Source organism: Oncorhynchus masou, unplaced genomic scaffold, assembly GCF_036934945.1.
Source record: "Oncorhynchus masou masou isolate Uvic2021 unplaced genomic scaffold, UVic_Omas_1.1 unplaced_scaffold_531, whole genome shotgun sequence".
Classification (NCBI taxonomy): Eukaryota; Metazoa; Chordata; class Actinopteri; order Salmoniformes; family Salmonidae; genus Oncorhynchus; species Oncorhynchus masou.
Genome location: NW_027011718.1, coordinates 497,501 through 520,740, shown reverse-complemented (window position 1 = coordinate 520,740; position 23,240 = coordinate 497,501). Strand labels below are relative to the sequence as shown.

Sequence of the window (23,240 nt, the reverse complement as noted above, 5' to 3'; positions counted from 1 at the left end):
GCCCCCCCCCCAGTCTCTCCTCTCGTCCGTCCCCCAGTCTCTCCTCTAGTCCGTCCCCAGTCTCTCCTCTAGTCCGTCCCCCAGTCTCTCCTCTCCCCCCCCCAGTCTCTCCTCTCGCCCCCCCAGTCTCTCCTCTCGCCCCCCCAGTCTCTCCTCTCCCCCCCCAGTCTCTCCTCTCGCCCGTCCCCCAGTCTCTCCTCTCGTCCGTCCCCCAGTCTCTCCTCTCGTCCGTCCCCAGTCTCTCCTCTCGCCCCGTCCCCCAGTCTCTCCTCTCGCCCCGTCCCCAGTCTCTCCTCTCGCCCCGTCCCCCAGTCTCTCCTCTCGCCCCGTCCCCCAGTCTCTCCTCTCGCCCCGTCCCCCAGTCTCTCCTCTCGCCCCGTCCCCCAGTCTCTCCTCTCGCCCCGTCCCCCAGTCTCTCCTCTCGCCCCGTCCCCAGTCTCTCCTCTCGCCCCGTCCCCCAGTCTCTCCTCTCGCCCCGTCCCCCAGTCTCTCCTCTCGCCCCGTCCCCCAGTCTCTCCTCTCGCCCCGTCCCCCAGTCTCTCCTCTCGCCCGTCCCCCCGTCTCTCCTTTCGCCCGTCCCCCAGTCTCTCCTTTCGTCCCCCAGTCTCTCCTTTCGTCCCCCAGTCTCTCCTTTCGCCCGTCCCCAGTCTCTCCTTTCGCCCCGTCCCCCAGTCTCTCCTTTCGCCCGTCCCCCAGTCTCTCCTTTCGCCCGTCCCCCAGTCTCTCCTTTCGCCCGTCCCCCAGTCTCTCCTCTCGCCAGTCCCCCAGTCTCTCCTTTCGTCCCCCAGTCTCTCCTTTCGCCCCCCCCCCCTCAGTCTCTCCTCTAGTCCGTCCCCCAGTCTCTCCTCTCGTCCGTCCCCCAGTCTCTCCTCTCGTCCGTCCCCCAGTCTCTCCTCTCGTCCGTCCCCCAGTCTCTCCTCTCGTCCGTCCCCCAGTCTCTCCTTTCGCCCGTCCCCCAGTCTCTCCTCTCGCCCGTCCCCCCCGTCTCTCCTCTCGCCCGTCCCCCAGTCTCTCCTCTCGCCCGTCCCCCAGTCTCTCCTCTCGTCCGTCCCCAGTCTCTCCTCTCGTCCGTCCCCCAGTCTCTCCTCTAGTCCGTCCCCCAGTCTCTCCTCTCGCCCGTCCCCCAGTCTCTCCTCTCGTCCGTCCCCAGTCTCTCCTCTCGTCCGTCCCCCAGTCTCTCCTTTCGCCCGTCCCCCAGTCTCTCCTTTCGCCCGTCCCCCAGTCTCTCCTCTCGTCCGTCCCCCAGTCTCTCCTCTCGTCCGTCCCCCAGTCTCTCCTCTCGCCCGTCCCCCAGTCTCTCCTCTCGCCCGTCCCCCAGTCTCTCCTTTCGTCCCCCCCCCGTCTCTCCTTTCGTCCCCCCCCCCGTCTCTCCTTTCGTCCCCGCCGTCTCCCCTTTAATCCCTCCATCCCTCTCCTCTAATTCTCTAACCCTCCAATCTCCCTCATCTCTTTCTCTCTCTGATATGATGTGTTATAGAGTCTCTTCACACGTAGCAGACATAGTCTTTGATCATATAACCTAACATAGCAGACATAACTAGTCTCTAAATTAGTCTCTAGTCTTAAACAGACACATGTACCAGTATGTATCAATATACGCACATGTACCAGTATGTATCAATATACGCACATGTACCAGCATGTATCAATATACACACATGTACCAGTATGTATCAATATACACACATGTACCAGTATGTATTAATACACATGTACCAGTATGTAACCGCTTGGCCTCCTTGTCGGTTCGGTGATTGGTTACTGGCCCAACACTCTAACCGCTTGGTCACCTTGTCGGTTCGGTGATTGGTTACTGGCCCAACACTCTAACCGCTTGGTCACCTTGTCGGTTCGGTGATTGGTTACTGGCCCAACACTCTAACCGCTTGGTCACCTTGTCGGTTCAGCGATTGGTTACTGGCCCAACACTCTAACCGCTTGGTCACCTTGTCGGTTCGGTGATTGGTTACTGGCCCAACACTCTAACCGCTTGGTCACCTTGTCGGTTCAGTGATTGGTTACTGGCCCAACACTCTAACCGCTTGGTCACCTTGTCGGTTCGGTGATTGGTTACTGGCCCAACACTCTAACCGCTTGGTCACCTTGTCGGTTCGGTGATTGGTTACTGGCCCAACACTCTAACGCTTGGTCACCTTGTCGGTTCAGTGATTGGTTAATTGGTTACTGGCCCAACACTCTAACCGCTTGGTCACCTTGTCGGTTCAGTGATTGGTTACTGGCCCAACACTCTAACCGCTTGGTCACCTTGTCGGTTCGGTGATTGGTTACTGGCCCAACACTCTAACCGCTTGGTCACCTTGTCGGTTCGGTGATTGGTTACTGGCCCAACACTCTAACCGCTTGGTCACCTTGTGTGTTTGTACCTTAAACAGTAGAGAGTCGTCCATGTGTTCAGCGTAGACAGAGGTCAGCCTGTACTGGTTCTCAGTAGTGATGTCTATCTGATAGCCTGTCAGAACATAGCACACCGTCCTGAACTCCTGAATCTTCCTCTGGAACACCTGGTAACAACACAGATACAACACGGGTTCACAATAGTCTCTCCCTCACACTGTCACTCACTCACTCACACTCTCCGTCCATCACTCACTCACACTCTCCGTCCATCACTCACTCACACTCATCAGAAGAGATGAGGCAGAGGAGAGAGGGATGAGGCAGAGGAGAGAGGGATGAGGCAGAGGAGAGAGGGATGAGGCAGAGGAGAAAGGGATGAGGCAGAGGAGAAAGGGATGAGGCAGAGGAGAGAGGGATGAGGCAGAGGAGAGAGGGATGAGGCAGAGGAGAGAGGGATGAGGCAGAGGAGAAAGGGATGAGGCAGAGGAGAGAGGGATGAGGTAGAGGAGAGAGAGGGTAGAGGAGAGAGAGGGTAGAGGAGAGAGAGGGATGAGGCAGAGGAGAAAGGGATGAGGCAGAGGAGAGAGGGATATGAGGTAGAGGAGAGAGGGATATGAGGTAGAGGAGAGAGGGATGAGGTAGAGGAGAGAGAGGGATGAGGTAGAGGAGAGAGAGGGATGAGGCAGAGGAGAGAGAGGGATGAGGCAGAGGAGAAAGGGATGAGGTAGAGGAGAGAGAGGGTAGAGGAGAGAGAGGGATGAGGTAGAGGAGAGAGGGATGAGGTAGAGGAGAGAGAGTGATGAGGCAGAGGAGAGAGGGATGAGGCAGAGGAGAAAGGGATGAGGCAGAGGAGAGAGGGATGAGGCAGAGGAGAGAGGGATATGAGGTAGAGGAGAGAGAGGGATGAGGTAGAGGAGAGAGAGGGATGAGGTAGAGGAGAGAGAGGGATGAGGTAGAGGAGAGAGAGGGATGAGGTAGAGGAGAGAGAGGGAAGAGGCAGAGGAGAAAGGGATGAGGCAGAGGAGAGAGGGATATGAGGTAGAGGAGAGAGGGATGAGGTAGAGGAGAGAGAGGGTAGGGGAGAGAGAGGGATGAGGCAGAGGAGAGAGAGAGGGATGAGGTAGTGGAGAGAGGGATGAGGTAGAGGAGAGAGAGGGATGAGGCAGAGGAGAGAGAGGGATGAGGTAGAGGAGAGAGAGGGATGAGGCAGAGGAGAGAGGGATGAGGTAGTGGAGAGAGGGATGAGGTAGAGGAGAGAGAGAGATATGAGGTAGAGGAGAGAGAGAGATATGAGGTAGAGGAGAGAGAGAGATATGAGGTAGAGGAGAGAGAGAGATATGAGGTAGAGGAGAGAGAGGGATATGAGGTAGAGGAGAGAGAGAGAGATGAGGTAGAGGAGAGAGATATGAGGTAGAGGAGAGAGGGATGAGGTAGAGGAGAGATGGAGATGAGGTAGAGGAGAGATGGAGATGAGGTAGAGGAGAGAGAGGGATGAGGTAGAGGAGAGAGAGGGATGAGGTAGAGGAGAGAGAGGGATGAGGTAGAGGAGAGAGGGATGGGGCAGAGGAGAGAGGGATGAGGCAGAGGAGAGAGGGATGTGAGGTAGAGGAGAGAGGGTTGAGGTAGTGGAGAGAGGGATGAGGTAGAGGAGAGAGATATGAGGTAGAGGAGAGAGAGAGATATGAGATAGAGGAGAGAGAGATGAGGTAGAGGAGAGATGGAGATGAGGTAGAGGAGAGAGAGATGAGGTAGAGGAGAGAGAGATGAGGTAGAGGAGAGAGAGGGATGAGGTAGAGGAGAGAGAGGGATGAGGTAGAGGAGAGAGAGGGATGAGGTAGAGGAGAGAGAGGGATGAGGTAGAGGAGAGAGGGATGAGGCAGAGGAGAGAGGGATGAGGCAGAGGAGAGAGGGATGTGAGGTAGAGGAGAGAGGGTTGAGGTAGTGGAGAGAGGGATGAGGCAGAGGAGAGAGGGATGAGGCAGAGGAGAGAGGGATGTGAGGTAGAGGAGAGAGGGTTGAGGTAGTGGAGAGAGGGATGAGGTAGAGGAGAGAGAGAGATGAGGTAGAAGAGAGAGAGGGTAGAGGAGAGAGAGGGATGAGGTAGAGGAGAGAGGGAGATGAGGTAGAGGAGAGAGGGATGTGAGGTAGAGGAGAGAGGGATGTGAGGTAGAGGAGAGAGGGATGAGGCAGAGGAGAGAGGGATGAGGCAGAGGAGAGAGGGATGAGGCAGAGGAGAGAGGGATGAGGCAGAGGAGAGAGGGATGAGGTAGTGGAGAGAGGGATGAGGTAGTGGAGAGAGGGATGAGGTAGAGGAGAGAGATATGAGGTAGAGGAGAGAGAGGGATGAGGTAGAGGAGAGAGAGGGATGAGGTAGAGGAGAGATGGAGATGAGGTAGAGGAGAGAGAGGGTAGAGGAGAGAGAGGGATGAGGTAGAGGAGAGAAGAAGATGAGGTAGAGGAGAGATGGAGATGAGGTAGAGGAGAGATGGAGATGAGGTAGAGGAGAGAGAGGGATGAGGTAGAGGAGAGAGGGGGATGAGGTAGAGGAGAGAGGGATGAGGCAGAGGAGAGAGGGATGAGGCAGAGGAGAGAGGGATGAGGCAGAGGAGAGAGAGGGATGTGAGGTAGTGGAGAGAGGGTTGAGGTAGTGGAGAGAAGGATGAGGTAGTGGAGAGAGGGATGAGGTAGAGGAGAGAGAGAGATGAGGTAGAGGAGAGAGAGATGAGGTAGAGGAGAGAGAGGGATGAGGTAGAGGAGAGATGGAGATGAGGTAGAGGAGAGATGGAGATGAGGTAGAGGAGAGAGAGGGATGAGGTAGAGGAGAGAGAGGGATGAGGTAGAGGAGAGAGAGGGATGAGGTAGAGGAGAGAGAGGGATGAGGTAGAGGAGAGAGAGGGATGAGGCAGAGGAGAGAGAGGGATGAGGCAGAGGAGAGAGGGATGAGGCAGAGGAGAGAGGGATGAGGCAGAGGAGAGAGGGATGTGAGGCAGAGGAGAGAGGGATGAGGCAGAGGAGAGAGGGATGTGAGGTAGAGGAGAGAGGGATGAGGTAGAGTAGAGAGAGAGAGATGAGGTAGAGGAGAGAGATATGAGGTAGAGGAGAGAGATATGAGGTAGAGGAGAGAGATATGAGGTAGAGGAGAGAGAGGGATGAGGTAGAGGAGAGATGGAGATGAGGTAGAGGAGAGATGGAGATGAGGTAGAGGAGAGATGGAGATGAGGTAGAGGAGAGATGGAGATGAGGTAGAGGAGAGATGGAGATGAGGTAGAGGAGAGAGAGGGATGAGGTAGAGGAGAGAGAGGGATGAGGTAGAGGAGAGAGATGGATGAGGTAGAGGAGAGAGGGATGAGGCAGAGGAGAGAGGGATGAGGCAGAGGAGAGAGGGATGTGAGGTAGAGGAGAGATGGAGATGAGGTAGAGGAGAGAGAGGGATGAGGTAGAGGAGAGAGAGGGATGAGGTAGAGGAGAGAGAGGGATGAGGTAGAGGAGAGAGGGATGAGGCAGAGGAGAGAGGGATGAGGCAGAGGAGAGAGGGATGAGGCAGAGGAGAGAGGGATGTGAGGTAGTGGAGAGAGGGTTGAGGTAGTGGAGAGAGGGATGAGGTAGAGGAGAGAGAGAGATGAGGTAGAGGAGAGAGAGAGATGAGGTAGAAGAGAGAGGGTAGAGGAGAGAGGGATGAGCTAGAGGAGAGAGGGAGATGAGGTAGAGGAGAGAGAGGGATGAGGTAGAGGAGAGAGAGAGATGAGGTAGAGGAGAGAGAGAGATGAGGTAGAGGAGAGAGGGATGAGGCAGAGGAGAGAGGGATGAGGCAGAGGAGAGAGGGATGAGGTAGTGGAGAGAGGGATGAGGTAGTGGAGAGAGGGATGAGGTAGAGGAGAGAGGGATGAGGTAGAGGAGCGAGAGGGTTGAGGTAGAGGAGAGAGAGGGTTGAGGTAGAGGAGAGAGGGATGAGGTAGAGGAGCGAGAGGGTTGAGGTAGAGGAGAGAGAGGGTTGAGGTAGAGGAGAGAGGGATGAGGTAGTGGAGAGAGGGATGAGGTAGAGGAGAGAGGGATGAGGTAGAGGAGAGAGGGATGAGGTAGAGGAGAGAGGGATGAGGTAGAGGAGAGAGTGATGAGGAGAGAGGGATGTGAGGTAGAGGAGAGAGGGTTGAGGTAGAGGAGAGAGGGATGAGGCAGAGGAGAGAGGGATGAGGCAGAGGAGAGAGGGATGAGGCAGAGGAGAGAGGGATGAGGCAGAGGAGAGAGGGATGAGGTAGAGGAGAGGAATAAGATGTGTAGGAAGAAGGGGGATAAAACATGTTTATTTTCTATGTAATACAACATTCCACACCTCCTTCAACCGCTGGTTCTTCAGCTCAGCTGTTTCCATCTGTTTACGCAGATCTACAACACAGAACAGTCGTGTTAAGCCACATGTAGAACACAGAACAGTCCCTTAATGTTAAACAGAGTCACTATGCAGTGACTCGGAGACAAGAAGAGGGGAGGAGAGGAAGGAAGAGGAGAAGAGACGGCGAGGAGAGAAGATGTGGAGGAGTGATGAAGGAGAGAAGAGGTGGAGAGGAGAGAAAAGGTGGAGGAGAAGAGAGGAGAGGAGAAGAGGAGAGAAGAGGGTGGAGACGAGGTGGAGGTGAGATGAGGTGGAGAGGAGAGAGGAGGTGGAGAGAAGAGAAAAGAGGGTGGAGAAGAGGTAGAGAGGAGAGAAGAGGAGAGGGGAGAAGAGAGAAGAAGAGGAGAGAAGGGGTGGAGAGGAGAATAGACAGGAATAATTAGTTCAATTAAGTCTGAAATCAATTTGGGATAGCGACTTTCCGGTTTAAACGACTTGATTTGCGAAGACAAAGGACGAGACCAGAACAAAAGCTCCATATTCCCCTTGTAGTACCCACAGGCTCCCAGGTCAAGAGGAGTGTACTATCTAGGGAACAGGGTAGCATCTGGAACACCATATTCCCCTTGTAGTACCCACAGGCTCCCAGGTCAAGAGGAGTGTACTATCTAGGGAACAGGGTAGCATCTGGAACACCCTATTCCCCTTGTAGTACTCACAGGCTCTTAGGTCAAGGAGTGTACTATCTAGGGAACAGGGTAGCATCTGGAACACCCTATTCCCCTTGTAGTACCCACAGGCTCCCAGGTCAAGAGGAGTGTACTATCTAGGGAACAGGGTAGCATCTGGAACACCCTATTCCCCTTGTAGTACTCACAGGCTCTTAGGTCAAGGAGTGTACTATTTAGGGAACAGGGTAGCAACTGGAGCACCCTATTCCCCTTGTAGTACCAGCAGGCTCCCAGGTCAAGAGGGGTGTACTATCTAGGGGACAGGGTAGCATCTGGGACACCCTATTCCCCTTGTAGTACCCACAGGCTCCCAGGTCAAGAGGAGTGTACTATCTAGGGAACAGGGTAGCATCTGGAACACCATATTCCCCTTGTAGTACCCACAGGCTCCCAGGTCAAGAGGAGTGTACTATCTAGGGAACAGGGTAGCATCTGGAACACCATATTCCCCTTGTAGTACCCACAGGCTCCCAGGTCAAGAGGAGTGTACTATCTAGGGAACAGGGTAGCAACTGGAACACCCTGCTCCCAGGTCAAGAGGAGTGTACTATCTAGGGGACAGGGTAGCAACTGGAGCACCCTATTCCCCTTGTAGTACCCACAGGCTCCCAGGTCAAGAGGAGTGTACTATCTAGGGAACAGGGTAACATCTGGAACACCCTGCTCCCAGGTCAAGAGGAGTGTACTATCTAGGGAACAGGGTAACATCTGGAACACCCTATTCCCCTTGTAGTACCCACAGGCTCCCAGGTCAAGAGGAGTGTACTATCTAGGGAACAGGGTAACATCTGGAACACCCCTCCAAGCCAGAGAAATGGGCCTGCCTGGAATCTGATCAATTATTGACACAACAGTGAATGTTCCATAGTTCAGAAGGAGGGGTGTGATCGAGTGGAGAACGGAACAGAGCGTGATGGAACAACTGAATGACTGTGTAATTAACGTCACGTAATCACAACAAGGAACAATGACACAGACACATCCAGCCGTTGACAGCGTGAGGGTAATTACATGCTTTATTCATAATGTGATACTTCTTACCCTCCAGATTACTCATAATCACGTCTCTCCTCCTCTCCTCTCTACTTCATCTCCTCCCTCTCTCGTCCTCCCCTCTCTCGTCCTCCCCTCTCTCGTCCTCCCCTCTCTCGTCCTCCCCTCTCTCGTCCTCCCCTCTCCACACTTTTCTTTGTTTCTCCTCTGTCTGTCCATTTCCCATTCTCTAGGTCCTCTCACGTTCCCTCTCCCAAAAACAGACCGTGTGTGTGTGTGTGTAAACAGACCATTTCTACAGTGTGTTTTCAGTCTCTCTCCAGGGGAAACTAAATCCGTGTTCACACTGCAGGCATTAATGCTCAAATCCGATCTGGAATACTGGCTGTCCAAACAGCATGTTACAACCCACCAAATAGTGGCGCTCAGATGTGTGTGTTCCCGCAGCAGTCATTGGCTGACACGGCTACGCGAGTTGTCATAGTAACGGCAGGCGTGCGAGCGGTGGTGGAGGCTGATTGGTGGTGGTGCTCGTGCTTCCTATCACTCAGAAGTTATGTAACAAGCTACGGTGACAACAACGCCTGCGAGGTCCGTTTCCTCGTTGCTTTGAACGCTCAGAAGCGGTGTAAGAACACTTAAAGCCTCAAAGGAAAATATGAGTCCTCTCTGGCTAGCCAGCCGCAGCAGTCCGCTAGCCAGCCACAGCAGTCCGCTAGCTAGCCACAGCAGTCAGAGAATTAAGGTGGAGAGAGAGGGGCCGACGGCAGAGAGAGAGAGGGGCCGACGGCAGAGAGAGAGAGGGGCCGACGGCAGAGAGAGAGGGGCCGACGGCAGAGAGAGAGAGGGGCCGACGGCAGAGAGAGAGAGGGGGGCCGACGGCAGAGAGAGAGAGGGGCCGACGGCAGAGAGAGAGAGGGGCCGACGGCAGAGAGAGAGAGGGGCCGACGGCAGAGAGAGAGAGGGGCCGACGGCAGAGAGAGAGAGGGGCCGACGGCAGAGAGAGAGAGGGGCCGACGGTAGAGAGAGAGAGGGGCCGACGGTAGAGAGAGAGAGGGGCCGACGGGAGAGAGAGAGAGGGGCCGACGGTAGAGAGAGAGAGGGGCCGACGGTAGAGAGAGAGGGGCCGACGGTAGAGAGAGAGGGGGCCGACGGTAGAGAGAGAGGGGGGGCCGACGGTAGAGAGAGAGAGGGGGCCGACGGTAGAGAGAGAGAGGGGGCCGACGGTAGAGAGAGAGGGGGGCCGACGGTAGAGAGAGAGAGGGGCCGACGGTAGAGAGAGGGGGGCCGACGGTAGAGAGAGAGGGGCGACGGTAGAGAGAGGCCGACGGTAGAGAGAGAGGGGCCGACGGAGAGAGAGGGGGCCGAGGTAGAGAGAGAGAGGGGCCGACGGCAGAGAGAGAGAGGGGCCGAAGGCAGAGAGAGAGAGGGGCCGAAGGCAGAGAGAGAGAGGGGCCGACGGCAGAGAGAGAGAGGGGGCCGACGGCAGAGAGAGAGAGGGCCGACGGCAGAGAGAGAGAGGGGCCGACGGCAGAGAGAGAGAGGGGCCGACGGCAGAGAGAGAGGGGCCGACGGCAGAGAGAGAGAGGCCGACGGCAGAGAGAGAGAGGCCGACGGCAGAGAGAGAGAGGCCGACAAAGATGAAGGTCGAGAAAGAGGAAGAAGGTCGAGAGCCTGAAGTAGAGGCTTGCCAGTTCTCCGGTATCAATAATGTTTTGTTTCTGCATAAACCCTCAAGGAGAGAGCAGCCCATCACCAGTGAAAAGCTGTCAGTGAGCTGTGTGTTTCCTCTCACCCAGGACCTCCTGTGAGGGAGGCAGACTGAGGCTGGTCTCTCCTGCAGCAGCAGCAAGAGGGACAGCGCCCCCTGTCTGCAGAGAGCGGAGGCGTTCCCTCAAACACTCCACTTCTGCCCTCAGCGCCTCCACTTCCTCCACACGCTGCTGTTTGGCCATGCTCGTAGGGTTCAGACTGAAGTGGAGGACTTTGGTTTTGACCGGATTGTAGTCTCCCTGGAGAGAGAGAGACGGGAAGAGAGAGAGAGACGGGAAGAGAGAGAGAGACATGCTTTAGAAACACACCAGAACTGAATCTTACCAGGACACTGGTCATGATTTTACTTTCATTTTCATGACAATTCCACATGTTGAATCAGTGTAAACAGCAACAAGCAGGAGATCTCCATCACACCACGGGACAGTAAGAGATCTCATCACACCACGGGACAGTCAGAGATCTCATCACACCACGGGACAGTCAGAGATCTCCATCACACCACGGGACAGTCAGAGATCTCCATCACACCACGGGACAGTCAGAGATCTCCATCACACCACGGGACAGTCAGAGATCTCCATCACACCACGGGACAGTCAGAGATCTCCATCACACCACGGGACAGTTAGAGATCTCCATCACACCACGGGACAGTAAGAGATCTCCATCACACCACGGGACAGTCAGAGATCTCCATCACACCACGGGACAGTCAGAGATCTCCATCACACCACGGGACAGTAAGAGATCTCCATCACACCATGGGACAGTCAGAGATCTCAGAGATCTCCATCACACCACGGGACAGTCAGAGATCTCCATCACACCACGGGACAGTCAGAGATCTCCATCACACCACGGGACAGTCAGAGATCTCCATCACACCACGGGACAGTCAGAGATCTCCATCACACCACGGGACAGTCAGAGATCTCATCACACCACGGGACAGTAAGAGATCTCAGAGATCTCATCACACCACGGGACAGTCAGAGATCTCTATCACACCACGGGACAGTCAGAGATCTCCATCACACCACGGGACAGTCAGAGATCTCATCACACCACGGGACAGTCAGAGATCTCCATCACACCACGGGACAGTCAGAGATCTCCATCACACCACGGGACAGTCAGAGATCTCCATCACACCACGGGACAGTCAGAGATCTCCATCACACCACGGGACAGTCAGAGATCTCCATCACACCACGGGACAGTCAGAGATCTCCATCACACCACGGGACAGTTAGAGATCTCCATCACACCACGGGACAGTAAGAGATCTCCATCACACCACGGGACAGTCAGAGATCTCCATCACACCACGGGACAGTCAGAGATCTCCATCACACCACGGGACAGTAAGAGATCTCCATCACACCATGGGACAGTCAGAGATCTCAGAGATCTCCATCACACCACGGGACAGTCAGAGATCTCCATCACACCACGGGACAGTCAGAGATCTCCATCACACCACGGGACAGTCAGAGATCTCCATCACACCACGGGACAGTCAGAGATCTCCATCACACCACGGGACAGTCAGAGATCTCATCACACCACGGGACAGTAAGAGATCTCAGAGATCTCATCACACCACGGGACAGTCAGAGATCTCTATCACACCACGGGACAGTCAGAGATCTCCATCACACCACGGGACAGTCAGAGATCTCTATCACACCACGGGACAGTCAGAGATCTCTATCACACGACGGGACAGTCAGAGATCTCTATCACACCACGGGACAGTCAGAGATCTCCATCACACCACGGGACAGTCAGAGATCTCCATCACACCACGGGACAGTTAGAGATCTCAGAGATCTCCATCACACCACGGGACAGTCAGAGATCTCAGAGATCTCCATCACACCACGGGACAGTCAGAGATCTCCATCACACCACGGGACAGTCAGAGATCTCCATCACACCACGGGACAGTCAGAGATCTCATCACACCACGGGACAGTAAGAGATCTCATCACACCACGGGACAGTAAGAGATCTCAGAGATCTCCATCACACCACGGGACAGTCAGAGATCTCATCACACCACGGGACAGTCAGAGATCTCATCACACCACGGGACAGTAAGAGATCTCATCACACCACGGGACAGTAAGAGATCTCAGAGATCTCCATCACACCACGGGACAGTCAGAGATCTCATCACACCACAGGACAGTCAGAGATCTCATCACACCACGGGACAGTTAGAGATCTCCATCACACCACGGGACAGTCAGAGATCTCCATCACACCACGGGACAGTCAGAGATCTCCATCACACCACGGGACAGTCAGAGATCTCCATCACACCACGGGACAGTCAGAGATCTCCATCACACCACAGGACAGTCAGAGATCTCATCACACCACGGGACAGTAAGAGATCTCCATCACACCACGGGACAGTCAGAGATCTCCATCACACCACGGGACAGTCAGAGATCTCATCACACCACGGGACAGTAAGAGATCTCCATCACACCACGGGACAGTCAGAGATCTCCATCACACCACGGGACAGTCAGAGATCTCCATCACACCACGGGACAGTCAGAGATCTCCATCACACCACGGGACAGTCAGAGATCTCCATCACACCACGGGACAGTCAGAGATCTCCATCACACCACGGGACAGTCAGAGATCTCCATCACACCACGGGACAGTCAGAGATCTCCATCACACCACGGGACAGTCAGAGATCTCCATCACACCACGGGACAGTCAGAGATCTCCATCACACCACGGGACAGTCAGAGATCTCCATCACACCACGGGACAGTCAGAGATCTCCATCACACCACGGGACAGTCAGAGATCTCCATCACACCACGGACAGTAAGAGATCTCCATGTAGAGGAGAGGGCTGTTATCTAGTACCAGTTCAGTGGGGTGTAGAGGAGAGGAGAGGGCTGTTATCTAGTACCAGTTCAGTGGGGTGTAGAGGAGAGGGCTGTTATCTAGTACCAGTTCAGTGGGGTGTAGAGGAGAGGAGAGGGCTGTTATCTAGTACCAGTTCAGTGGGGTGGAGAGGAGAGGGCTGTTATCTAGTACCAGTTCAGTGGGGTGTAGAGGAGAGGAGAGGGCTGTTATCTAGTACCAGTTCAGTGGGGTGTAGAGGAGAGGGTTGTTATCTGGTACCAGTTCAGTGGGGTGTAGAGGAGAGGAGAGGGCTGTTATCTGGTACCAGTTCAGTGGGGTGTAGAGGAGAGGAGAGGGTTGTTATCTGGTACCAGTTCAGAGGGGTCTAGAGGAGAGGCCTGTTATCTAGTACCAGTTCAGTGGGGTGTAGAGGAGAGGGCTGTTATCTAGTACCAGTTCAGTGGGGTGTAGAGGAGAGGAGAGGGCTGTTATCTAGTACCAGTTCAGTGGGGTGTAGAGGAGAGGAGAGGGCTGTTATCTAGTACCAGTTCAGTGGGGTGTAGAGGAGAGGAGAGGGCTGTTATCTAGTACCAGTTCAGTGGGGTGTAGAGGAGAGGAGAGGGCTGTTATCTAGTACCAGTTCAGTGGGGTGTAGAGGAGAGGGCTGTTATCTGGTACCAGTTCAGTGGGGTGTAGAGGAGAGGAGAGGGTTGTTATCTGGTACCAGTTCAGTGGGGTGGAGAGGAGAGGGCTGTTATCTGGTACCAGTTCAGTGGGGTGTAGAGGAGAGGAGAGGCCTGTTATCTAGTACCAGTTCAGTGGGGTGTAGAGGAGAGGGCTGTTATCTGGTACCAGTTCAGTGGGGTGTAGAGGAGAGGGCTGTTATCTAGTACCAGTTCAGTGGGGTGTAGAGGAGAGGGCTGTTATCTAGTACCAGTTCAGTGGGGTGTAGAGGAGAGGGCTGTTATCTAGTACCAGTTCAGTGGGGTGTAGAGGAGAGGAGAGGGCTGTTATCTAGTACCAGTTCAGTGGGGTGTAGAGGAGAGGGCTGTTATCTAGTACCAGTTCAGTGGGGTGTAGAGGAGAGGGCTGTTATCTAGTACCAGTTCAGTGGGGTGTAGAGGAGAGGGCTGTTATCTAGTACCAGTTCAGTGGGGTGTAGAGGAGAGGGCTGTTATCTAGTACCAGTTCAGTGGGGTGTAGAGGAGAGGGCTGTTATCTAGTACCAGTTCAGTGGGGTGTAGAGGAGAGGGCTGTTATCTAGTACCAGTTCAGTGGGGTGTAGAGGAGAGGGCTGTTATCTAGTACCAGTTCAGTGGGGTGTAGAGGAGAGGGCTGTTATCTAGTACCAGTTCAGTGGGGTGTAGAGGAGAGGGCTGTTATCTAGTACCAGTTCAGTGGGGTGTAGAGGAGAGGAGAGGGCTGTTATCTAGTACCAGTTCAGTGGGGTGGAGAGGAGAGGAGATGCCTGTTATCTAGTACCAGTTCAGTGGGGTGTAGAGGAGAGGAGAGGGCTGTTATCTAGTACCAGTTCAGTGGGGTGTAGAGGAGAGGGCTGTTATCTAGTACCAGTTCAGTGGGGTGGAGAGGAGAGGAGAGGCCTGTTATCTAGTACCAGTTCAGTGGGGTGTAGAGGAGAGGAGAGGGCTGTTATCTAGTACCAGTTCAGTGGGGTGTAGAGGAGAGGGCTGTTATCTAGTACCAGTTCAGTGGGGTGTAGAGGAGAGGGCTGTTATCTAGTACCAGTTCAGTGGGGTGTAGAGGAGAGGGCTGTTATCTAGTACCAGTTCAGTGGGGTGGAGAGGAGAGGAGAGGCCTGTTATCTAGTACCAGTTCAGTGGGGTGTAGAGGAGAGGGCTGTTATCTAGTACCAGTTCAGTGGGGTGTAGAGGAGAGGGCTGTTATCTAGTACCAGTTCAGTGGGGTGTAGAGGAGAGGGCTGTTATCTAGTACCAGTTCAGTGGGGTGTAGAGGAGAGGGCTGTTATCTAGTACCAGTTCAGTGGGGTGTAGAGGAGAGGGCTGTTATCTAGTACCAGTTCAGTGGGGTGTAGAGGAGAGGGCTGTTATCTAGTACCAGTTCAGTGGGGTGTAGAGGAGAGGAGAGGGCTGTTATCTAGTACCAGTTCAGTGGGGTGGAGAGGAGAGGAGAGGCCTGTTATCTAGTACCAGTTCAGTGGGGTGTAGAGGAGAGGAGAGGGCTGTTATCTAGTACCAGTTCAGTGGGGTGTAGAGGAGAGGGCTGTTATCTAGTACCAGTTCAGTGGGGTGGAGAGGAGAGGAGATGCCTGTTATCTAGTACCAGTTCAGTGGGGTGTAGAGGAGAGGGCTGTTATCTAGTACCAGTTCAGTGGGGTGTAGAGGAGAGGGCTGTTATCTAGTACCAGTTCAGTGGGGTGTAGAGGAGAGGGCTGTTATCTAGTACCAGTTCAGTGGGGTGTAGAGGAGAGGGCTGTTATCTAGTACCAGTTCAGTGGGGTGTAGAGGAGAGGGCTGTTATCTAGTACCAGTTCAGTGGGGTGTAGAGGAGAGGAGAGGGCTGTTATCTAGTACCAGTTCAGTGGGGTGTAGAGGAGAGGGCTGTTATCTAGTACCAGTTCAGTGGGGTGTAGAGGAGAGGGCTGTTATCTAGTACCAGTTCAGTGGGGTGTAGAGGAGAGGGCTGTTATCTAGTACCAGTTCAGTGGGGTGTAGAGGAGAGGGCTGTTATCTAGTACCAGTTCAGTGGGGTGTAGAGGAGAGGGCTGTTATCTAGTACCAGTTCAGTGGGGTGTAGAGGAGAGGAGAGGGCTGTTATCTAGTACCAGTTCAGTGGGGTGTAGAGGAGAGGGCTGTTATCTAGTACCAGTTCAGTGGGGTGGAGAGGAGAGGAGAGGCCTGTTATCTAGTACCAGTTCAGTGGGGTGTAGAGGGAGAGGGCTGTTATCTAGTACCAGTTCAGTGGGGTGTAGAGGAGAGGGCTGTTATCTAGTACCAGTTCAGTGGGGTGGAGAGGAGAGGAGAGGCCTGTTATCTAGTACCAGTTCAGTGGGGTGTAGAGGAGAGGAGAGGGCTGTTATCTAGTACCAGTTCAGTGGGGTGTAGAGGAGAGGGCTGTTATCTAGTACCAGTTCAGTGGGGTGGAGAGGAGAGGAGATGCCTGTTATCTAGTACCAGTTCAGTGGGGTGTAGAGGAGAGGGCTGTTATCTAGTACCAGTTCAGTGGGGTGTAGAGGAGAGGGCTGTTATCTAGTACCAGTTCAGTGGGGTGGAGAGGAGAGGAGAGGGCTGTTATCTAGTACCAGTTCAGTGGGGTGTAGAGGAGAGGGCTGTTATCTAGTACCAGTTCAGTGGGGTGTAGAGGAGAGGCCTGTTATCTAGTACCAGTTCAGTGGGGTGTAGAGGAGAGGGCTGTTATCTAGTACCAGTTCAGTGGGGTGTAGAGGAGAGGGCTGTTATCTAGTACCAGTTCAGTGGGGTGTAGAGGAGAGGGCTGTTATCTAGTACCAGTTCAGTGGGGTGTAGAGGAGAGGAGAGGGCTGTTATCTAGTACCAGTTCAGTGGGGTGTAGAGGAGAGGGCTGTTATCTAGTACCAGTTCAGTGGGGTGGAGAGGAGAGGAGAGGCCTGTTATCTAGTACCAGTTCAGTGGGGTGTAGAGGGAGAGGGCTGTTATCTAGTACCAGTTCAGTGGGGTGTAGAGGAGAGGGCTGTTATCTAGTACCAGTTCAGTGGGGTGGAGAGGAGGGGAGAGGCCTGTTATCTAGTACCAGTTCAGTGGGGTGTAGAGGAGAGGAGAGGGCTGTTATCTAGTACCAGTTCAGTGGGGTGTAGAGGAGAGGGCTGTTATCTAGTACCAGTTCAGTGGGGTGTAGAGGAGAGGGCTGTTATCTAGTACCAGTTCAGTGGGGTGTAGAGGAGAGGGCTGTTATCTAGTACCAGTTCAGTGGGGTGTAGAGGAGAGGGCTGTTATCTAGTACCAGTTCAGTGGGGTGTAGAGGAGAGGGCTGTTATCTAGTACCAGTTCAGTGGGGTGTAGAGGAGAGGGCTGTTATCTAGTACCAGTTCAGTGGGGTGTAGAGGAGAGGAGAGGGCTGTTATCTAGTACCAGTTCAGTGGGGTGTAGAGGAGAGGGCTGTTATCTAGTACCAGTTCAGTGGGGTGGAGAGGAGAGGAGAGGCCTGTTATCTAGTACCAGTTCAGTGGGGTGTAGAGGGAGAGGGCTGTTATCTAGTACCAGTTCAGTGGGGTGTAGAGGAGAGGGCTGTTATCTAGTACCAGTTCAGTGGGGTGGAGAGGAGAGGAGAGGCCTGTTATCTAGTACCAGTTCAGTGGGGTGTAGAGGAGAGGAGAGGGCTGTTATCTAGTACCAGTTCAGTGGGGTGTAGAGGAGAGGGCTGTTATCTAGTACCAGTTCAGTGGGGTGGAGAGGAGAGGAGATGCCTGTTATCTAGTACCAGTTCAGTGGGGTGTAGAGGAGAGGGCTGTTATCTAGTACCAGTTCAGTGGGGTGTAGAGGAGAGGGCTGTTATCTAGTACCAGTTCAGTGGGGTGGAGAGGAGAGGAGAGGCCTGTTATCTAGTACCAGTTCAGTGGGGTGTAGAGGAGAGGGCTGTTATCTAGTACCAGTTCAGTGGGGTGTAGAGGAGAGGGCTGTTATCTAGTACCAGTTCAGTGGGGTGTAGAGGAGAGGGCTGTTATCTAGTACCAGTTCAGTGGGGTGTAGAGGAGAGGGCTGTTATCTAGTACCAGTTCAGTGGGGTGTAGAGGAGAGGGCTGTTATCTAGTACCAGTTCAGTGGGGTGTAGAGGAGAGGGCTGTTATCTAGTACCAGTTCAGTGGGGTGTAGAGGAGAGGAGAGGGCTGTTATCTAGTACCAGTTCAGTGGGGTGTAGAGGAGAGGGCTGTTATCTAGTACCAGTTCAGTGGGGTGGAGAGGAGAGGAGAGGCCTGTTATCTAGTACCAGTTCAGTGGGGTGTAGAGGGAGAGGGCTGTTATCTAGTACCAGTTCAGTGGGGTGTAGAGGAGAGGGCTGTTATCTAGTACCAGTTCAGTGGGGTGGAGAGGAGAGGAGAGGCCTGTTATCTAGTACCAGTTCAGTGGGGTGTAGAGGAGAGGAGAGGGCTGTTATCTAGTACCAGTTCAGTGGGGTGTAGAGGAGAGGGCTGTTATCTAGTACCAGTTCAGTGGGGTGGAGAGGAGAGGAGATGCCTGTTATCTAGTACCAGTTCAGTGGGGTGTAGAGGAGAGGGCTGTTATCTAGTACCAGTTCAGTGGGGTGTAGAGGAGAGGGCTGTTATCTAGTACCAGTTCAGTGGGGTGTAGAGGAGAGGGCTGTTATCTAGTACCAGTTCAGTGGGGTGTAGAGGAGAGGAGAGGGCTGTTATCTAGTACCAGTTCAGTGGGGTGTAGAGGAGAGGGCTGTTATCTAGTACCAGTTCAGTGGGGTGTAGAGGAGAGGGCTGTTATCTAGTACCAGTTCAGTGGGGTGTAGAGGAGAGGGCTGTTATCTAGTACCAGTTCAGTGGGGTGTAGAGGAGAGGGCTGTTATCTAGTACCAGTTCAGTGGGGTGTAGAGGAGAGGGCTGTTATCTAGTACCAGTTCAGTGGGGTGTAGAGGAGAGGAGAGGGCTGTTATCTAGTACCAGTTCAGTGGGGTGTAGAGGAGAGGGCTGTTATCTAGTACCAGTTCAGTGGGGTGTAGAGGAGAGGAGAGGCCTGTTATCTAGTACCAGTTCAGTGGGGTGTAGAGGAGAGGGCTGTTATCTGGTACCAGTTCAGTGGGGTGTAGAGGAGAGGAGAGGGCTGTTATCTGGTACCAGTTCAGTGGGGTGTAGAGGAGAGGAGAGGGCTGTTATCTAGTACCAGTTCAGTGGGGTGTAGAGGAGAGGGCTGTTATCTGGTAAGGTGTGGTAACATTTTAGTAAAGAATGGTAACATTTTAGTAAGGCTTGGTAACATTTTAGTAAAGGGTGGTAACATTTTAGTAAGGGGTGGTAACATTTTAGTAAGGGGTGGTAACATTTTAGTAAGGGGTGGTAACATTTTAGTAAAGGGTGGTAACATTTTAGTAAGGCTTGATAACATTTTAGTAAAAGGGTGGTAACATTTTAGTAAGGGGTGGTAACATTTTAGTAAAGGGTGGTAACATTTTAGTAAGGCGTGGTAACATTTTAGTAAGGGTGGTAACATTTTAGTAAAGCGTGGTAACATTTTAGTAAGGGGTGGTAACATTTTAGTAAAGCGTGGTAACATTTTAGTAAGGAGTGGTAACATTTTAGTAAGGGGTGGTAACATTTTAGTAAGGGGTGGTAACATTTTAGTAAGGGGTGGTAACATTTTAGTGAGGCTTGGTAACATTTTAGTAAGGGGTGGTAACATTTTAGTAAGGCTTGATAACATTTTAGTAAAAGGGTGGTAACATTTTAGTAAGGGGTGGTAACATTTTAGTAAAGGGTGGTAACATTTTAGTAAGGGGTGGTAACATTTTAGTAAGGGGTGGTAACATTTTAGTAAGGGGTGGTAACATTTTAGTAAGGGGTGGTAACATTTTAGTAAGGGGTGGTAACATTTTAGTAAGGGGTGGTAACATTTTAGTAAGGGGTGGTAACATTTTAGTAAAGGGTGGTAACATTTTAGTAAGGGGTGGTAACATTTTAGTAAGGGGTGGTAACATTTTAGTAAGGGGTGGTAACATTTTAGTAAGGGGTGGTAACATTTTAGTAAGGGGTGGTAACATTTTAGTAAAGAATGGTAACATCTTGCTTTAGAACATACGCCTAAGCAAATTGGACAAATGGAAGGATGTGTGTTTGACTGTGTGTCTCTGAGTGTGTCGGGATAAGTGTGTTTGTGTCTCAGTGTGTGTGTGTTTGTGTCTCAGTGTGTGTGTGTGTGTGTGTGTGTGTGTGTGTGTGTGTGTGTGTGTGTGTGTGTGTCTTGCTATCTTTAAAGAGGAAAGGAAAACCCAGTCTCCTATAGTGTCATTAGTGATCTCAATAAGTAGAGAGGAAGTCCATCTTCTCTTTTAATGAGGAGCAGAGAGAGGAACAGTGGAGTTCACAGTCACTGTTAGAATAGGGTTTGGAACCTGAGGCCAGAAAGATCTGACAATTAGACCAGAACACACAGGGACAGGAAGTGTGTGTGTGTGTGACCAGAACGCACAGGGACAGGAAGTGTGCGTGTGTGTGACCAGAACGCACAGGGACAGGAAGTGTGCGTGTGTGTGACCAGAACGCACAGGGACAGGAAGTGTGCGTGTGTGTGACCAGAACGCACAGGGACAGGAAGTGTGCGTGTGTGACCAGAACGCACAGGGACAGGAAGTGTGCGTGTGTGACCAGAACGCACAGGGACAGGAAGTGTGCGTGTGTGACCAGAACGCACAGGGACAGGAAGTGTGCGTGTGTGACCAGAACGCACAGGGACAGGAAGTGTGCGTGTGTGACCAGAACGCACAGGGACAGGAAGTGTGCGTGTGTGACCAGAACGCACAGGGACAGGAAGTGTGCGTGTGTGACCAGAACGCACAGGGACAGGAAGTGTGCGTGTGTGACCAGAACGCACAGGGACAGGAAGTGTGCGTGTGTGACCAGAACGCACAGGGACAGGAAGTGTGCGTGTGTGACCAGAACGCACAGGGACAGGAAGTGTGCGTGTGTGACCAGAACGCACAGGGACAGGAAGTGTGCGTGTGTGACCAGAACGCACAGGGACAGGAAGTGTGCGTGTGTGACCAGAACGCACAGGGACAGGAAGTGTGCGTGTGTGACCAGAACGCACAGGGACAGGAAGTGTGCGTGTGTGACCAGAACGCACAGGGACAGGAAGTGTGCGTGTGTGACCAGAACGCACAGGGACAGGAAGTGTGCGTGTGTGACCAGAACGCACAGGGACAGGAAGTGTGCGTGTGTGACCAGAACGCACAGGGACATGAAGTGTGTGTGTGTGTGTGTGTGTGTGACAGAGAGAAAGTGACAGAAAAAAAGCGACCCTTCATGTCTACCCCAGACAGGTCCTCCAGACATGCAGACAGACTCTAAACTAGCAGTCTGATCTAAAACGCTCTCCAGGTGATAGTGTCCCATCACTGCTGTGGAATAGGGAATCTAATCTCTGTGTGGCTTTAGGGACCATCAGGACTGGGACAACAGTAGGACTGATTCTATTAAGATCCACACACACACACACACACACACAGACAGACAGACAGACAGACAGACAGAGAGAGGATGAGTTGGGTTGAAACTAGGGCTGTTATGGTGACCATATTACCATTGTCAAGGTGACGGTAATACCACCAGAACAGAGGTCACTCGTCAGGAACACAGTCAAATTCCACGTGACCGTTTAGACACGACAATTAGGCTTCTCTGATGCTACTGATGGTCATTAGTAACCCACCAAACTCACTGCCTGGTACTCAGCACTGTATCGTCCCTTTAAATCACTCTGACATCAGTGTAAACGTATTAAAACATCTCGTCAAAACACTTCATGAGAGCCCATGAGCTCATGTTGCGCAACATTTCTATAGGCTATGTAACTGCGTGAGAAAACAAGAGTGATGGCCTCTATTAAAAAGAGGAGGATCCCATCAGCTTTCTATTGGCTATGTCTATTATATTTATAAACTTTCCTAATATTACGCACATTGCTTCTCTTTACAACAGGAGTATAGCCTACCTGGCCGGCATGAAGATGAACCACGGGGAAAAGCGTCCTCCATTTTGCTATTTAAGTGCAAGACGGGTGCATGATAAAAGTCCATTCTACGTCAACACTAAATGTCACGTATATTATTTGCACAGAATAGGTCAAATGTTGTACTATTGAGGACAGTAGATGTACTTAAAATTCTGTGGAAATCTTGACTGCCACACATGAACTAGTGTTGCTCATAACCCACAGCCAAACGGCCGGGTCAGAACCTGCTAAATGAACTAGTGTCGCCCACAGCCATACAGCCGGGTCAGAACCTGCTAAATGAACTAGTGTAACCCACAGCCAAACGGCCGGGTCAGAACCTGCTAAATGAACTAGTGTAACCCACAGCCAAACGGCCGGGTCAGAACCTGCTAAATGAACTAGTGTAACCCACAGCCAAACGGCCGGGTCAGAACCTGCTAAATGAACTAGTGTCGCCCACAGCCATACAGCCGGGTCAGAACCTGCTAAATAGTGTCGCCCACAGCCATACAGCCGGGTCAGAACCTGCTAAATGAACTAGTGTAACCCACAGCCATACGGCCGGGTCAGAACCTGCTAAATGAACTAGTGTAACCCACAGCCAAACGGCCGGGTCAGAACCTGCTAAATGAACTAGTGTAACCCACAGCCAAACGGCCGGGTCAGAACCTGCTAAATGAACTAGTGTAACCCACAGCCAAACAGCCGGGTCAGAACCTGCTAAATGAACTAGTTTAACCCACAGCCATACGGCCGGGTCAGAACCTGCTAAATGAACTAGTGTAACCCACAGCCAAACGGCCGGGTCAGAAGCTGCTAAATGAACTAGTGTAACCCACAGCCATACAGCCGGATCAGAACCTGCTAAATGAACTAGTGTCGGCCACAGCCATACGGCCGGGTCAGAACCTGCTAAATGAACTAGTGTCGGCCACAGCCATACGGCCGGGTCAGAACCTGCTAAATGAACTAGTGTAACCCACAGCCATACAGCCGGGTCAGAACCTGCTAAATGAACTAGTGTAACCCACAGCCATACAGCAGGGTCAGAACCTGCTAAATGAACTAGTGTCGCCCACAGCCATACAGCCGGGTCAGAACCTGCTAAATGAACTAGTGTCGCCCACAACCATACGGTCGGGTCAGAACCTGCTAAATGAACTAGTGTAACCCACAGCCAAACGGCCGGGTCAGAACCTGCTAAATGAACTAGTGTAACCCACAGTCATACGGCCGGGTCAGAACCTGCTAAATGAACTAGTGTAACCCACAGCCAAACGGCCGGGTCAGAACCTGCTAAATGAACTAGTGTCGCCCACAGCCAAACGGCCGGGTCAGAAGCTGCTGAATGAACTAGTGTAACCCACAGCCAAACGGCCGGGTCAGAACCTGCTAAATGAACTAGTGTAACCCACAGCCAAACGGACGGGTCAGAACCTGCTAAATGAACTAGTGTCGCCCACAGCCAAACGGCCGGGTCAGAACCTGCTGAATGAACTAGTG

At 52.9% G+C, this 23,240-nt stretch overlaps 1 protein-coding gene across 2 annotated transcripts in view; it reads right to left on the bottom strand.

Moving 5' to 3' along the window:
- LOC135535913 (mitotic spindle assembly checkpoint protein MAD1-like) overlaps positions 1–23,240 on the bottom strand; it is a 103,530-nt gene that overhangs the window by 40,389 nt on the left and 39,901 nt on the right. For both annotated transcript variants that reach the window (XM_064962314.1, XM_064962313.1), the window contains 3 exons: positions 10,208–10,424; positions 6,689–6,741; positions 2,385–2,522 (listed from right to left, as the gene is read on the bottom strand). In XM_064962314.1, the coding sequence (XP_064818386.1) occupies positions 2,385–2,522; positions 6,689–6,741; positions 10,208–10,424 (408 nt within the window). The remainder of the gene's footprint in view (positions 1–2,384; positions 2,523–6,688; positions 6,742–10,207; positions 10,425–23,240) is intronic.